Below are 15,936 nucleotides of genomic sequence, written 5' to 3'. Positions count from 1 at the left end.
CTGTCTTTTATGGTCGTTGTCATAGCTGAGGTAAAAGAAGAATCTGGGGTCCAGTTAAGTTCCACAGGATACATTTGGATTCTTCTCTCTCTCTCCCTCTCTCTCCTTCTCTCTCTCTCTCTCTCTCTCTCTCTCTCCCTCCCCCCACTTTCTTTCCCTTTTTACCTCTGTTGCTCTTTTTTTTTTCTTTTGTTTGTTTGTTTTGTTTTTTTAGACAGGGTTTCTCTGTATAGCCCTGGCTGTCCTGGAACTCACTTTGTAGACCAGGCTGGCATGCGCTACCACCGTCCACCCGGCTTACCTCTGTTGCTCTTATATACACACTTACCATTTCTTCTCTAGTCCCTCTCCCTTCCCTCCTTTCCCTCCCCTTTTCCCATGATCCCCCCCTTTGCATGCTCTCCCTCTCCTTCCCCACCCCCTACACCATTTCTCAAACTGATTTCCAGAAATTCTTTCCTCTTAACATCTCATGTTGAGCTGACTTACAATCACTTCACTCACAGTCTCTGTAATGTAACAACTTCCTGCAGTGCAGGTCTGCCTGTGATCAAAACCTGATGTGAGCCCCCTGCGCTCTAGTGGCACAGACAATGCCAAGCAATATACCTTCATCAAACTCCCATATCTCAGAAAAACATGAAGACTGCAGAGTCTGGGTTTTTTGTTTGGGTTTTTTTTCCCCCCCCCTTAAGAGCTACATAAAAAGTCATTTGCTTGATCATAAAGTACTTCTGTAGTTCATGACCTAAGAGCAGATAGGTCAAGTTGTTTTGAGGGTGTATAAACTGCAATTGGGGAATTACCATGAGATATTTAAACTTAGGCATATGTGAAGAGTTAAGGCATAGCCTTCAGGATGTAGGAGCCTTTGACTTAAAGCATGTCTAAAAGTTGCAGTGTAAGACTCAAGAGGCTCTATTGTTTAGGGAGTGGTGTAACCCCAAATTATTCTGGATAGGATTATGGGACCTCTACCCATTCTTCCCTCTCTTTACCTCCCTCTGCCTCTCTCCCTCCCTCCCTCACTCTATTTAGAGACAGAGTCTTACTATGAAGTCTGGGCTAACCTCAGACTCTACCATGCAGGCCAAGCTGTCCTTGAGCTCTTCTATCTGCCTCAGCCTCCAGTGCTGACATTAAAAGTGTGCATCGTCATGCCCAGCCCAAAAGTTTAGCGTGGTCTCTCTGTTGTTACTGTTGTTTGCTCTGCTTTGTTCCTCTGGTTTCAGTGCTTTTGATGCAAGCCAGGGCCCTGTGTAAGCTACGCATATCCCAGCCCTTCAAGTAATTTTTAAAAAATATTTTTCATCAATGGCAAATAGCCAAGACGAAAAGGGGTCCAGGTTTTGTTTCGTTTTGTTTGTTTTCTTGCTGTGTATGCTTTTGAGAAGCTTGGTTTAGTTTTGATTTTAGATTATTTTTTAAGAGCGAGAGAAAGAGCATAAAGTTGGTCAGGTAGAAAGGTGGGGAGGCTCTGGGAGGAATTGGGGGAGAGGAAAGAATAGGATCAAAGTACATTGAATGAAAAAAATTTAAAATATAAAAAAAGAAAAATGCTAAAATAGCACATTAGGCTAATAATGTTTTGTATATCAAATGTACCAAATGACATCGACAGGCATTGCCTTTAATTTGATTCTCTGTTCTGCAGATGATAATGTGGTGGGTGGGAGAAATTAAAACCTGAGGTCTTTGGGTACATGCCAATTATCTGAAGTGCCATGTGATTAAAGGAAGCAGAACTGGAGACAATGTAGACATCAAGAGTTTCTTCGAGTAGGTACTGTGGGTGGGATCTACGAAGCATAACATTCTGGAGGACTGGTCTCTGAGGTAACTTCCTCCCCAGCCAGAAGTGTTCTTCACAGGCAAATTAACCTACATCCTAACCTTCCTCAGTCTTCATGCTATGCTTACGTGAAGTGTTGAGTTTCTGTAGTGCTGACTGAGCAACTGGCCTAAGAAGCTATGAATAACATGCTGCCTGATGCCTTGAATCCCTGCTTTTACTGACTGACTCTTCTCCTTGTTTCTTTCCTTTTGTCTTCCCACACAGGCCATGCAAGTAAAGGTACAGGTCAAATGCATGATGTGTCTTTTCTGTCCTAGTATTAGTGGTGTCAGGCTCTGTCCCCCTCCATGCTGTGATCACCATGGGAGTAGTAGAGGTAGATTTTTCCAACCTGTGGGTCCCCAGGGAAGGCAACTACCTGTCAGAGTGAATGTAGGTCTATGTACCCCTGGAGTGGAGAAGCCAGGCAAGCCTTGCCTTAGCCAAGGTCTCCTTGATACCTCTGCTCCTTTATCCAGAGGCCTCCTCTGTTAGTTTGGCAGCTACCTACCATACTGCCAGAGATGGGCCTGGCAGGGCTCAGGAGCTTCAGAGCCTCACTCTTCTGCCATGGCACCAGGTTCAGATTTCTAATTTCTGTTAGTGACCCCCTCCTCCAGCCCTTTCTTATACACATGTTCTGCCTCTGATTTAAGCTCCCATGATTCAAAGAGAGTATCTCCCAGGGACTGCACTCAAGTTTGAAATCAGCAGATGATGTTAAGCTTGTGCACAAAATGCACATGATGCTGGAACTTTCCAGTTGTTCCTGAAGTTTATTGTGTAGAAATTCTTCCTCCTTCTGTTCAATAATGATTATCTAATGCTCTTGTTCCAAACCCTCTGGGCCAAAGTATGTGTTGGAAAAGGAGAGACATGTTAAGAGCCAGTTCACATGCAGCTTGAAGGAAAGGAAAATGGAGCCTTAGCCAGACAGAGTTGCATCTTGAGTGATGTCTTAGATGCTTGCTTCCTGTGTGACCTCAAAAAACTCACGATCTCTGAGCATTACATTTTCACTCCTGAAATATTTCAGACTTGTTCTGAGGACTAGAAATGCTCTATTTATGATTCAAGTATATTGAAATCATATGTGTAGCAATTATGATTAGAATATGATATTGGCAAAATTAAGCAAAAAGTAACTGAGAAATCATTTAAATTATATATAAAATCCACAGTTACATTTGGCATATCTACACAGGTGCTGTGTGTTATTGGTAACATTTATATATATATATAATAGCACATAGTTCATATGTGTATAGCCAGATTCTATCCTTAGTGGACAGTTTAGGTGATAGACTACAGGTGGATTTTGCCTTTGGAATTCTCCACTCAATGGCAGAAGACAGAAGGAGCCTTGGAAGCTCCGTGAGCATAGAACCTGCAGTGCTTCATGTGACGCAGGCAGTGTATGAGAGGCCTCTCTGGTCCTTTGCATCGTGACTTCCCTTCTCCCATGTGTTGCTGCCCTCCGAACTTGTATACTGGTGTTCACTTGTGGTTTTGGAGTACTAGGAACACAATGCCTCTGCAATTCTTTCATCAGACAGATTTCCAAAATGGTAATATAAGCAGCTGAAAGGGTTGCTTATGTAGCCTGGTGGGGGAAATCACATTTTCAGTAGTGTGTCATTAGTCACGAAGAATCTCTCTCACATGTTGGAACATAGTCGTTGGTCCAGATGCAGAATTAATTCCGACCCTTCTCTTGAAATACACATGTCTGGGGCTTTGACATTGGCTTAGTGGTTAAGAACACGTGTTGCTCTGGCAGAAGATCTTGGTTCAATTCCATGTACCCACATGGTGGTTCACAACCATCTGATCCAAAGGGTCCAGTACCTTCTTCTGAATTCTTTGGCACCAGATAGATAGTGAAAATTACATGATGCACATACATTCAGGCAAAATGCTCACATATGTTAAAATAAAATAAATATAAAAATAAAAGGAAAAAAGGAACCATGTATCTCATAAACGGCTCCTTTCCTAGGCCAAGAGAACTAGGCCTTAGGTGCAACTTCTAGGGGAGAAGATAGGCACACATTGCTCGGTGTTCATGTGATTGTAAACTATAGTACTGCTACTGCATGTGACCAGACACTCACAAAGCAAAACCAGCATTTCCTCGTGATGGTCCATGACAATTTCAGGCCATAAAGCCCTCCCTACTCATAGCATCTGGTTATTCAGCGGAGGCAAAGTCTATCACGCAGGGTCAGCATTGCTCTTCCGAGCATCGCACCATCAAAAGCAGGCGACTATAGCATCTTGTCTCCCGCGTGCACCCAGACCACCATGTATGCCGTGGTGCTGAGTGTTTTCAGTTGTCTGGGAGCTACCACCATCATAGAATGAAGCAAGTTGGATTTCTCTCTTACATGTATCACTTAGAGCCAGGTATGTAGTTTACACCCGGAAGCCTGAGAATAGACAGGCTGAAGCAGGAATGGCACAAGTCTGAGACCAACACAGGCTCCATAGTTAGACCTGTCTCAAAACAAAACGATACAACTGCAACCACCACCAACACCACAAAACCTAATACTCTGCTGAGTGAACTCTACAAAGAATGACAAGGCATGAGCAAAACAAGCTCTCATCAGCTGGAATGATGACTCAGTAGTTAAGAGCACTGGCTGCTCTTGCAGAGGACCCCAATTCAACTCCCAGCACCCACCTCAGGCAGCTCCCAACCTCCTGACACTCCAGCCCCAGGGCACTGGATACCTTCTTCTGGCCTCTGTGGGACCCGAACTCATGTGCACATACCCACAGAGAGACACATGTAAGTGCAAATAAGCAAAAATTAAAAATAAAATTAAACTTAGAAAAACTCCCAGAGGCTTAGAGAATTCCTTTATTTCGTGTATAGTTTTTCCACATACCACTCCAGATCCCAAAGCAGCCCTAGTCCCGATTTTCCTGTAAGAATGTGTGTTGCCCCGTGGTGGAGAGGCCGTGTGAGAGGCCGTGTGGCACACCTGGGCTATTGAATACCAGCTTCAGCCATGGAAACAGGCCACTGGTTGTGTGATAGATGCTCTTCGCATTTTAACTGGTATCCCAGTGGAAGAGCACTGTTGCTTGTGGGAGTTATTTTACCTATTGTAAAAATCATCCCTTTCGTTGTGACTATTGTCCCTTTGGTGCAGAATCAAGTAAGCCAAGACTGTGGATGTCTGTGCTGTGTGTCTAGCTACTGTGGTTTTGTGTGCATGTACAGGAGAGAAGGCTCGGGTCTGGGCTGGTCTTTAATGGCCATCTGGTTTGGTTCTGCTTAACATTATTTTTTGTTTTTGTTCTTTTACTGTTCTTTGAAATGTAGTAAGGCCCAACCTGTACGGACAGGGCCTCAAGGAAGCAAGCTACCCCTGAGCTGAGGCAGTTCCTTTCAGAGAGTCACTGAGCCCCTCTCTTTATTTCAACATCATCTCCTAGTCTGGAGGACAGGACCAGGAACGGAAGAAGACAAAGAGGCGAGGAGACTTGTATTCCATCCAGACGTCCCTTATCGTGGCCGCGCTCAAGAAAATGCTGCCCATTGGTCTGAACATGTGTACCCCAGGCGACCAGGAGCTCATCTCACTCGCAAAATCACGATACAGCTGTGTAAGCTGCCTCTGTGGTCCAGCTGAGTGCAGAGGAAAGGCTGTGAGGCGTGGGTGGTACCCTTCCTTTATGGCGGTAGTCCTCTGAGGGAGAGGGGCAGGGGCAGGGGTTGAGGTACACACTTTGTAAATGGGGTAAGTCTCCTTTACGTCTCTCCTGTTCTTCTAAGACAGTTCCCTATTAAATTGTGCACTGGCTATCCATACTTCCCTGTACCCTGTGTTGCATTTTCAAGGAGAGCCACAGGAATAAAATTTCCCATCTTTCCACAGAGGGACACTGATGAAGAAGTCAAGGAACATCTTCGGAATAACCTGCACCTGCAGGAAAAGGTGATGCTTCATCTCCCACAGGCTGTCCTGCTGGCTGGAGGACCTGTCTTCCCGCTTAGTTTACCTTGTTCATCTGACTGTTAAGATACAGTCTTGCTATGTATCCTAGGCCAGCCTCAATATTGAGACCCTCTTGCCTCAGCCTCCCAAGTGCTAAGATTATAGATGTGTTTCACTCATGGTTTAAAATGTACTCTTAAAACTGTTTAATTGCTACAAATGGGAGGCAAGAGTATGAGGAGCAGGAGTTTAAGGCCAGGGTTGGTTTTGATAGCAAGTATGAGCACAGCCTGGGCTACAGAAAGTCCTGTCTCAAAACAAACAAACAAACAAACACAGAGAGAGACAGACAGACAGACAGACACAGACGCGCACACACACACACAAACAGAGAAAGGCTAAGCTCTACAGCCATGTCTTTAATTTTATTTTTTTCCTTTACTATTTCGAAGAGGCCTCTGACGAGTATGTGTTACACTTTCTAATGAACAGTAGGCCATCTCCGGGGGTGTTCGGATTAAGTCTCTGAATCTATTGACTGCAGTGTTTGTTGAACAGAGAAAGAGGCTCCTAGGTGGACATTTTAGCACCTGCTACTCTGGAAAGCTTTTGAAAAAAAAATAAGTTTGTGTCTTGGGTAAAAAAAAATATAGGTAAATAAATAAATTAAAAAATTTAAAAGACAGAGGGAATTTAAAGGCCACTTGAGATTTCTCCAGTTCTGTAATTCTGAACAGCTCTGTTTTCAAGGTACATTATACCCTAACAGAATGAGGAAAACAGCAAGTACTGATTCTTTCTTTTAAAAATGTGTAACAGTGGAAGATAAAATAGGAAAAAAAAATAACAAAAAAAATCATAACTGCCAAAAATCAAGAAGCTCTAAGTCTTGACAGTGGGGATCTAACAGGGAGCTCACCAGAGACCACTCAGACACAGTGTACTGTCCATTGAAAGTCTTTATTCCAGCCAGCTGGAACCACACCCAAGTGTTCGAGGACCTTGGGGTGGCTCCAAGTGCTCAGAAGACGGGGTTCTAAAAAGCAAAAGCCCTGTCCTGGCATCTGTCTGTCTCAGCAGCTGCCCTGTCCTGGCATCTGTCTNTCTGTCTCAGCAGCTGCCCTGTCCTGGCATCTGTCTGTCTCAGCAGCTGCCCTGTCCTGGCATCTGTCTGTCTCAGCAGCTGCAGGGAGCTTTGCAAAAGCAGGCAGTTTGAAGCAAGGAGCGAAGCTAAAATAAGTGGTTAGCTGCAGGGGGTTCCACACAAACAGGAAGTTCAACAGAAGCTAAGGCTTTAGCTAGGACATCTTGACCTTTGGTTCCTAGAATGGAGTGGGGTAGTTTTCCATGGGATCCTTTATCAAGGAGATCAAATTCTAGTTAAACCTGAAATGTCCTCAGCAAGAATACAAGATGGAGGAAACTGCACTATTTTGCCCTGTCACAGGGAGAAACCTTGAAAGAAGGTGCTTCCATCAGATGTCAGAGGCATGCCTTAGGGCTGGACTTATAACAACGTTAAAGGAAGAGGACCATAGGACCGATTGCCTATCCTGTTATAGAAACAGGGTGTGGAACTTGAACAAAATTAGCCTCATGCCAGAGAACCTCATGAATCTCCTTCAGAGACAACAGGGAAACCACTTGGAGGGCCTCTTACTAAAATTATGGTGAAAAGTAGATAAATGAAACTGTTCCTCAAAATAGACTCAAAAGATTGCCAGCATGTAAGGAAATGCTACAAACAATAGGAAACTAACAGAAAGAAATTTAAATTCAAATACAGTTTTTAAAAAATTTAGGCAATGCTCACAGTCAGCTATTGGATGGAACACAGGGCCCCCAATGGAGGAGCTAGAGAAAGTACCCAAGGACCTGAAGGGGGCTGCAACCCTGTAGGTGCAACAACAATATGAACTAACCAGTACCCCCTGAGCTCGTGTCTCTAGCTGCATATATAGCAGAGGATGGCCTAGTCAGCCATCGTTGGGAAGAGAGGTCCCTTGGTCTTGTAAACTTTATATGACCCAGCACAGGGGAAGACCAGGGCCAAGTAGTGGGAGTGGGTGGGTAGGGGAGCAGGGGCTGGGGGGGGTGGGATAGGGAACTTTCGGGATAGCATTTGAAATGTAAATAAAGAAAATAATAATTAAAAAAACTTAAAAATAAATAAATAAATAAAGGTATGCTAAAATTGTAAAAATAAAATTTAGGCAGACAAAGGAAGCTATAGAATTCACAAAAAAAAAATTAATCAGAATGTTATTCTAAAAAAGGAGGGAAATAGGTTTGATTTTAAAAAAAAAAAAAAAAAGATAGCTTAAGGATTATACAAATACATACTCTCAAAATTTAAACCTTAATATATAGGCATAAGATACAAGGTAGGCAAACCTGAACACAGAATCGAGAAATTGGAAGATTGTTTTACAGAAATCATCCAAAATGTAGCAAAAAGTGGTAAAGGGATGGGGAACATGAAGCTCATGTCTTGCATCTATATGTTGTACGCTTAAGAAAGAAGGAGTGGGACAGGAGAGATGGCTCAGCAGTTAAGAGCATCTGATGCTCTTCCAGAGGACACAAGTTCAATTCCCAGCACCCACATGACACAGTTCACAACTACTTGTAATTCCAACTCCAAGGAAGCTGGCCCCCTCTTCTGGCATCCAGAAGCCTATATATTAATATAAGGGAGGGAAGGAATAGAAAGGAGAGGAAGGGAGAAAGGAAAGTATAATAAAAATGAGTCTTATTATATGGAACCCAGGTAGGACTAAAAGTATTTCTTAGCACAAGAGGCACAGAAATTGCTCATCTCATGGATGTGCTTCAACTTTTAGTCTGATGACCCAGCTGTGAAATGGCAACTGAACCTCTACAAGGACGTTCTGAGGAATGACGAGCCTTCTAATCCAGAAAAGACGGTGGAGCGGGTGCAGAGCATTTCGGCAGCTCTTTTCCACCTGGAGCAGGTATGCTCTGCTGTGAGTGTTTGCTCTAAGGAGTGTGTAAGCAAGACTGCCCTGGAGGATAGAACCTTCTTCCCTGTCCTCAGCTCTCAGTTACCGGAGACCCCTTCAGGCAAAAGGCAGCCATTGGAAGTTATCCCACACCCCCAAATGTTGCCTGATGCCTAATACATCAGTCCCTTCAGCTTTCCCTTGTGTTTTTTTCGACTTCTTGGTAGGACTTCAAAAGACTTATTACAGCTCTTTGCCATTTGTAAAACTGCAATCCATGTCTAGTAGAATCTGAGAAAATAAAGAAAACCTAGGACTGCCTGCCACACAAGAATGACTGCTGGGGACATTTTTGCTAACTTCGGTTGTAAAACCAATATTATTCCAGAGTTAATTGTCTGAGCTACTCAGTCTGACACTCAGACTGGCCTACTATGTGCCTACTCACGTGATTTCTTCTTAGGTGGAACAGCCTTTGAGGTCCAAAAAGGCTGTGTGGCACAAATTGTTGTCAAAGCAACGGAAACGGGCAGTGGTGGCCTGTTTCAGGATGGCTCCCCTCTACAATCTGCCCAGGTAGGTTCTCCATCACTTGTTGCCTGCCAGGTGAGCCCAAGATAAGAGTTAAAGTGTCCTCCTATAGCTGAGTTCTCTTATGGACAGCTTGATCCTAACAATAGGAATTGGGGTCCTTGGCTTACGGTGCCTTGCAGACTACATGTATAATGGTCTACTAAGCAGTCAAGGTAAGGATGGAGGCAGGTGAGGATGCCTCGTCCTGGGCTTTCACAGTCTCCCGACAACACACACTGAGGCGCTCTGCTTCTGCTGACATAGGGGCTTCTGTGAGAACATAAAGGACTCAGGGAATCGGGAACTGTTTTCTAAAATACCTTGGCCCAAACTTCATTTCCCTGCTCAGTCACTGGGTGAAATGGCAAAATTTACTATTCTTCATCAGAGGCAAAAATTAATTAATTAATTTTAAATTAATTAATTAATTAACTGTAACCTGAGAATCCTTCATCCCAGTGTACTTCCCATCAAGATGAAGAAAGGGGTAGCTAGATGTGGTGGCACATGCCTGTAATCAGAAGGCACAGGAGGATGACGAATGTGAATCTAGCCTGGGCTATATAGCCAGTCTGTCTAAAAACCAAAGAGAGGAAGAAAGGCTAGAGATACCCAGAGGCTAGGCAGGAACATGATGTGCTTCCCTTGGTCTTGGGTGGAGGGATTAGTTTTTGGTTTTTTTCCTCAAACTATGTAGCATATCTTCTGTCAACACAGGGAATCTGTGTTAGTAAGATGTCCACTACCACAAAACACTTGAGGAAAATCAACTCAAAAGGAAGAGCAGTTTATTTTGGTTCATGATGTCATAGGTATGGGAGCATCATTTTCATACTGTTTTGAGGCAGAACATTGTGGCAATGGGTGTGGCGTAGAGCAAAGTTCCTTACCTCACAGAGGCAAGGAAGCAGAAAGAGGGGGTAGAACACAGCCCTCAGATCCCCTTTAAGGGCGTGTCCCTTACTTCCTGCCACTAGACTTCAATTTGGAAAGTGTCTACCACCCCCCAGTGCCAGCGGAGACTGATACCTTCAATGCAGAGCCTTTGGAGGGCATTGCAGAGCTACACCATAATAACACTCATGACTAGGGCTTGATCTGTATGTCTGGTGATAAGACAGCTTCCTTCTTCAAAGATAGACTGGAGAATAGGTGAGGGCAGGTTTATAATTAATCTATAAAGCTGGTGACTGAGTAACAAGCTTTGATTCATCAACTTCCCAGTCTCTGCCTCACCTGACCATGGACAGTTGACTCAGACAAAAGTGTTCTGAATCCTATACACCAATACGTTTCTTTAGACTGTAAGACCAGAGTCCATCCTCTGCTTGGCCTTCATTCTCATCAAATGGTGGATCTTAGCCATCATTTATCCAAAATATCCTGTACCTTCCCTTGAACCAAGGGAGGCTTCCCATTTAGGGTCTTTGAAGATGGGGCAAGCATAGCTTCTGAGATAATATACCTGCTCTACAGGGTCCCTCCCAGGAAAACAGATCTCAGTCAGATCTCCTGCCTGTGGATGTACCTTGAAGAACTAAACTCTAGAAACACCTCTCCAGGGCCGGGCCAAAAGTTATCCCTCTCAAAACCCAAGCTTTTAAAAATAATGTTGGTGCCATCTCTCTCTATCTGGGGGTTCCTTCAGTAGTCCTACACCTATATATGCCAGAATACGTTTATGAAATCTCTGTGATGAGGTATGTTGTCCTTAAGTCATTTGCTCAAGAACAGTTGCCTGGGGATCCTCTCTGGCACGAAGACAGCAGGTGAGTTTTGTAGCAACCAGCTCACTGAGGAGGCCGATCTCCCATACTTTATGGTGGTCTAACTTCCATGGAATCTTCCCAGACTAAAGGGCAGTAGGGGTTTGTCTGATTGTAGAGATGCTGTTTCTCTGGTGTTGGCGCTTCAAAGAAAACCCTGTCTGCTTTTCTCCAGACACAAAATTAACAATTTCTTCCTGATCACCTTTCAACGTGTTTGGCTGGAAAAGGTTAATGAAAAAACTCAGTATGACAGACTAATTCCCATTTTAATGGTAATGTAACCTAAAAAGACACCAGCTCATTCTCTGCACATGCCTCCGTTCTTGGCCATGAGTTAATGTTGCCATAAGAATATACATTTGTACAATTTTTTTTTTTAAAGTAAAATTCTGATTGGTCAGACTTTAATGAGAGACGGCAAGGTTTTGTTCTACCAAAACACTTAATGGCCACTCTTGTCCTTTTCTTCATCCTTGGCACGACCGACCATAGCACATAGCTGTGTTTCTGTGACTAACTTTCCAGGAAGTCAGTCCTCAGACAGCAGAGTGCAGCCAGGATCTCAGAGGTACACAGGAGGCAAGCTCTTGGCACAGCATGCCCAGCTCCTGCCTTCCTGAATAAACGCTGGAGCCCCTTGCTGAGCTGTTCTTGAATTGAGGAAGGCAGGAGAGCTGCAGTTAAGGGTTTAGTTTGACACTAAACTATTAACATGATTTCAACTGTGTTGCCTGAACAGATGACCGAGCTAAAGGAATGACTGAATTGCTATCTGAAGCAAATCTTTTCCAACTTGATCTAATTAGCTGTTTCTCACTAGAACGGCAATGTGATAAAGACCCAGTAAAACTAGATGGGGATGCTGTGTCTTGTTCTGACTGTGGCACTCAGAAGGTACTCCAGTATTTACGAATTACCTAGTTACAAGGTATAATATGAGCTACTGACTGCCCTGACCAATCAGAAGACGAGAATTGTACAAAACCTCTGTCCTGCTTACTAACTACTAACCACCCAACCTAAAATAACAAGTCCCACAACTCTCTTGACCCTGCCCCCTCTCACCCCTTCCACTCAGGCACCGCTCTATTAACCTCTTCCTCCATGGCTATCAAAGATTTTGGATAGAAACAGAGGCGTATTCCTTTGAAGAGAAACTAGTACAGGATTTGGCTGTAAGTACTGAATGAACCGGGAGCAGATATGGGTGTGAACGGGTTTGACTCTTGTGTTTGTGTTTATATATATGCTGTGAGAGTCTGGCATTCACAGAGAATCAATTGGAAAAGAAGTAACTGTGTAAATCCTCAGGACGATGTTGTCCATGGTCCTATAAGCCAAAGGATGAAACTTCAATTAGAAGTGTTAATAACGTCCTCACCCCTAGCTCCATCGTCATTAACAACTAACGTTTCTTGAGTTGCACAGCTATGTCTTGGGGATTTCACGCCAAGTTAAGTTTTGAGCACCATCTGTTGCAGGAGGCCCCCCTGTCCAGCTTACCTCTTGCAAAGAACCCACATCCACAATAATAGCTCTGCTTTGGGAAATATGCCTCTTTCCTTCACCTCACGTTCCTGTGTTGGCCCTTCACAAATCTGGCATGCACTGTCTCTAACAGAATTCATATTCTGAAACCACTTGAAGTGGAACACAAAGGAGCAGACTCATCCTGTTTCTGGGGAGGGGGAAGTGGTGTGAGCCCTCCCCTCTCTTCTCCAGCCAGGCCAGTGTGTGGCTCTCTTTTCTCCTCCTTATTCCAGTTTCTCATTCATTGGCTCTCTGTGCTCATCCTGTACTATTTTTCGTTCATTCTTTTCTTCCTGTCTTTCTCTCTCTGTCTTCCCCTATCATCCTGTGTCCTTGCCTCCTCCCTCTCTTTTTTTCTTTTAAACCTCTCTTCTCCATTTTCCTTCCCTTTGTTTCTGTGTAACTTACTTTCTCCACATAGCCCTGTTGGTAAGAAAGGCTCTGTCTTTGTTTTCCCACTTCTCTGATTGGTGTGAAGCTGGCAGGGAGAGCAGGCAGGCTCTCTGCTGCCAACCATTCACAGGGCCTGTGCAGATCTCACATATTCACCAAGTATCACCCCCCAACCCCCCACCTTCCCCACTCCCACTCCCATACCCCCACTGAAGGGCTGTGACAGAAAATATTACTGTTGCCACTAACATCAGCTACTGGTGTCCTTCCTATAAAAACAAGAGAAGTGACTCCTAAACAGTAGCTTTGCACAACAAGGCAAATTTTAGAGTGAAGCTATATTTTTTAAATCTAGAATAATACAACTGGTCCCCATATAAGTCCCAGAGATTTGTGACTTTTGCCTCACCTCCATCTCTAGCCTATTCTTCAGAAGTTCCATGTATTGTCTAGAGGAACTCAGTTTCAAAAGTGACAGTGGGGTTTCCCTCCTGAACTGGGGTGCCCACAACTTGCATGGGAGTTCTGTAGTTCGTTCGTTCCCTGTGGTCAGCCATTCGCTTTCTTTTATTTCAGTTCATGTAAAATTGGAATGTGTCTTTGATTGGCTGGGGGGAATGCGTCTGTCTGTACCAACCTTGCATCCTTAGGAGTCCTACCTTGAAGTAAGCATCTGGCGGAGAGAGCGCTTGCTCTCAGCCTCCAGTCTGATGCCTCTCTGTGCCTTGCGCTTTGCCTTCTCTTGGTTCGCATGCAGCTGTGTGGTGCCTGCTGGAATCGGTGCCTAAAATCTGTCTGTGTTACTCTGTGTAGAAGTCTCCCAGGGTTGAAGATGAGGAAGAAGAGGAGACAGAGAGGCAACCTGACCCACTTCACCAGATCATTCTGCATTTTAGCCGCAATGCGCTCACGGAGAGGAGGTCAGCATCACTCTGGGGCTCCTCCCCCAGGCCAGGGATGGTGCTCAGTCATAGTGGTCAGCAAAGAGTATGGAGAATTTCAGACCTGAGAGCCTCTCTTCATGGCCACCAGGAAACATATAGAGGACAGGCTTCTCATCATAATAGAAGACAGCTTAAAATTCTGACTGTACTCTTAAATTCCATGTCAAGTCAATACTGACTCAGCCTTTTCTGAGTCAAACGATCTGATTAGTTCACTGGTACACTTAACTTGGAATAGTTTTTGGTGGTTTGTGTGTATGTGTGTGTGTGTGTGTGTGTGTGTGTGTGTGTTGTTGTTGTTGTTGTTGTTGTTGTTGTTGACTCCAAAAATAGCTCGCTAAATATTTTCTATGTTCTTTCCAGCAAATTGGAAGATGATCCATTGTACACTTCCTATTCCAGCATGATGGCCAAGGTACACCTGGGTTTCAAGCACTCTGTCACAGTCTTTCTTTAGACCTCTTTGGACTTGTAAAATTGTCATGTGAGCAGCGGGGCTGGCGCTTGTTCATGACAGGTTCTAGGTGTCACACAGCTCACGCACCATAAGTGTGACACCTTGAGACTACTGGTGGCTAGATTCATGGGACAGTTCTAATGCTGGGGAGATGGGCTTAGGTACACAGACTATCTGCATCTCCTTCGGTCAGGAGAGGTCAGGTACTTCAGTCCATGTACTGATAAAGGAAACATGCTGGATCCTAGAAAAGGGGTTCCAATGTCCTTGAGAAGCCACAGTAACTGGAGGAATTGCCATCAGGAGTTTGACAAACTCTGGAATACTGAATACACATAGGCAACTGTCTTCAGATAGAAAGGCATTCAGGAAGACAGAATATGTTGTCAAACAGGGAACTGGTATTTCTTTGTTCTGTTTTATCTCAGGGCCCCAATACACAGAGACAACTTAAGGCTTACATCCTTGGTAGCCCCAGTCTTACTATTATGGCCCTGGTATTTATCTTAAAAGGACAGCTCCTTGCATTCCTTGGTTCTCATCTACATCAGAACTTTTCCAGAGAAGGGAATTCATGTCTGTGTTTAAAACAGATCACATCGGATAAGTGAGCTCCCTGTTCTATCTTGTTCCTTAACCCCTTGGTAACTGCAGAAATGGCATTTAAAGTAGAATGTTCTCGTGCAATGATCAAAATGTTCCTAGTTTTACAAGGTGCTGAGGTCCCGAGGAGTCTGTGACTAATAGCCTGGCCCCTGCCCTTGCAAACCATTGTAGACGAGCTGTGCTCATCAGACTCCGCTATAACTTGGTTTTCTGTCCTACTCCTTTCCCCGCTCCATGGAACCCAGAGCTGTCAGAGTGGTGAGGACGAAGAAGAAGATGAAGACAAGGAAAAAACATTTGAAGTGAGTTTTCATAAGGATTAGAATCAGGGTCCTTGCTGGCCTTTTGGTTGGGGCTTCTTCAGAATGGTGACCACCATTTGCTTACGAGACTCCCTGTACTGCTGCTGTGTCTGAATTAGCAAGTCTACCCATGGCTCTGCCATCTGCCTGTGTGACTGACACGCAACAATGAAAAATCAAGGACACTGGGATCATCCACACTAGTCTATAGATGCAGGCTGATAGTAGTTTTTTTCCAAGGCAGTACAGAAGCTCAAAACTCCTAAAATTGCACAATTTTAGGTTCCTGTGATCTTTGATAGGCAAAGCACCCAGAAAGAAAATGAAGTGAATATAGGTAGTTACAGTTCTGGTAACCAGCTATGGCAGAGCATATCTGCAGTCTAAATGCAGGGACATTTCTTACATTCAGACGAATTTATTCAAGTGGCTGGCAAGCTTGTTTCCTGTATAACAGAATATTGGAAATGATATTTAAATCTTAGATTCCAAGGAATCTCATGCTGGAGATGGAAAAGCTAGAGGCCTGGAGGCAGGCAAGGAGGAACTTGTCTCCAGGAGAGAGACTTAGAGCTTGTCAGGTGACCTTGCAGGAGAGACTGGAGCTGAGACAGC

General features: G+C 44.2%; 1 protein-coding gene across 1 annotated transcript in view; it reads left to right on the top strand.

The window, feature by feature from the left end:
- Ryr3 (ryanodine receptor 3) overlaps positions 1–15,936 on the top strand; it is a 525,260-nt gene that overhangs the window by 472,550 nt on the left and 36,774 nt on the right. The window contains 9 exon segments of the mRNA XM_029536054.1: positions 2,060–2,074; positions 5,282–5,452; positions 5,725–5,784; positions 8,628–8,759; positions 9,211–9,323; positions 12,168–12,264; positions 13,826–13,932; positions 14,320–14,371; positions 15,265–15,321. Coding sequence (XP_029391914.1) covers positions 2,060–2,074; positions 5,282–5,452; positions 5,725–5,784; positions 8,628–8,759; positions 9,211–9,323; positions 12,168–12,264; positions 13,826–13,932; positions 14,320–14,371; positions 15,265–15,321 — 804 coding nt within the window.

Source organism: Mus pahari, chromosome 3 (genome assembly GCF_900095145.1).
Source record: "Mus pahari chromosome 3, PAHARI_EIJ_v1.1, whole genome shotgun sequence".
NCBI classification, from domain to species: Eukaryota; Metazoa; Chordata; class Mammalia; order Rodentia; family Muridae; genus Mus; species Mus pahari.
Note: the sequence above shows the minus strand (reverse complement) of the source record. Positions and strands in the feature narration are given on the sequence as shown.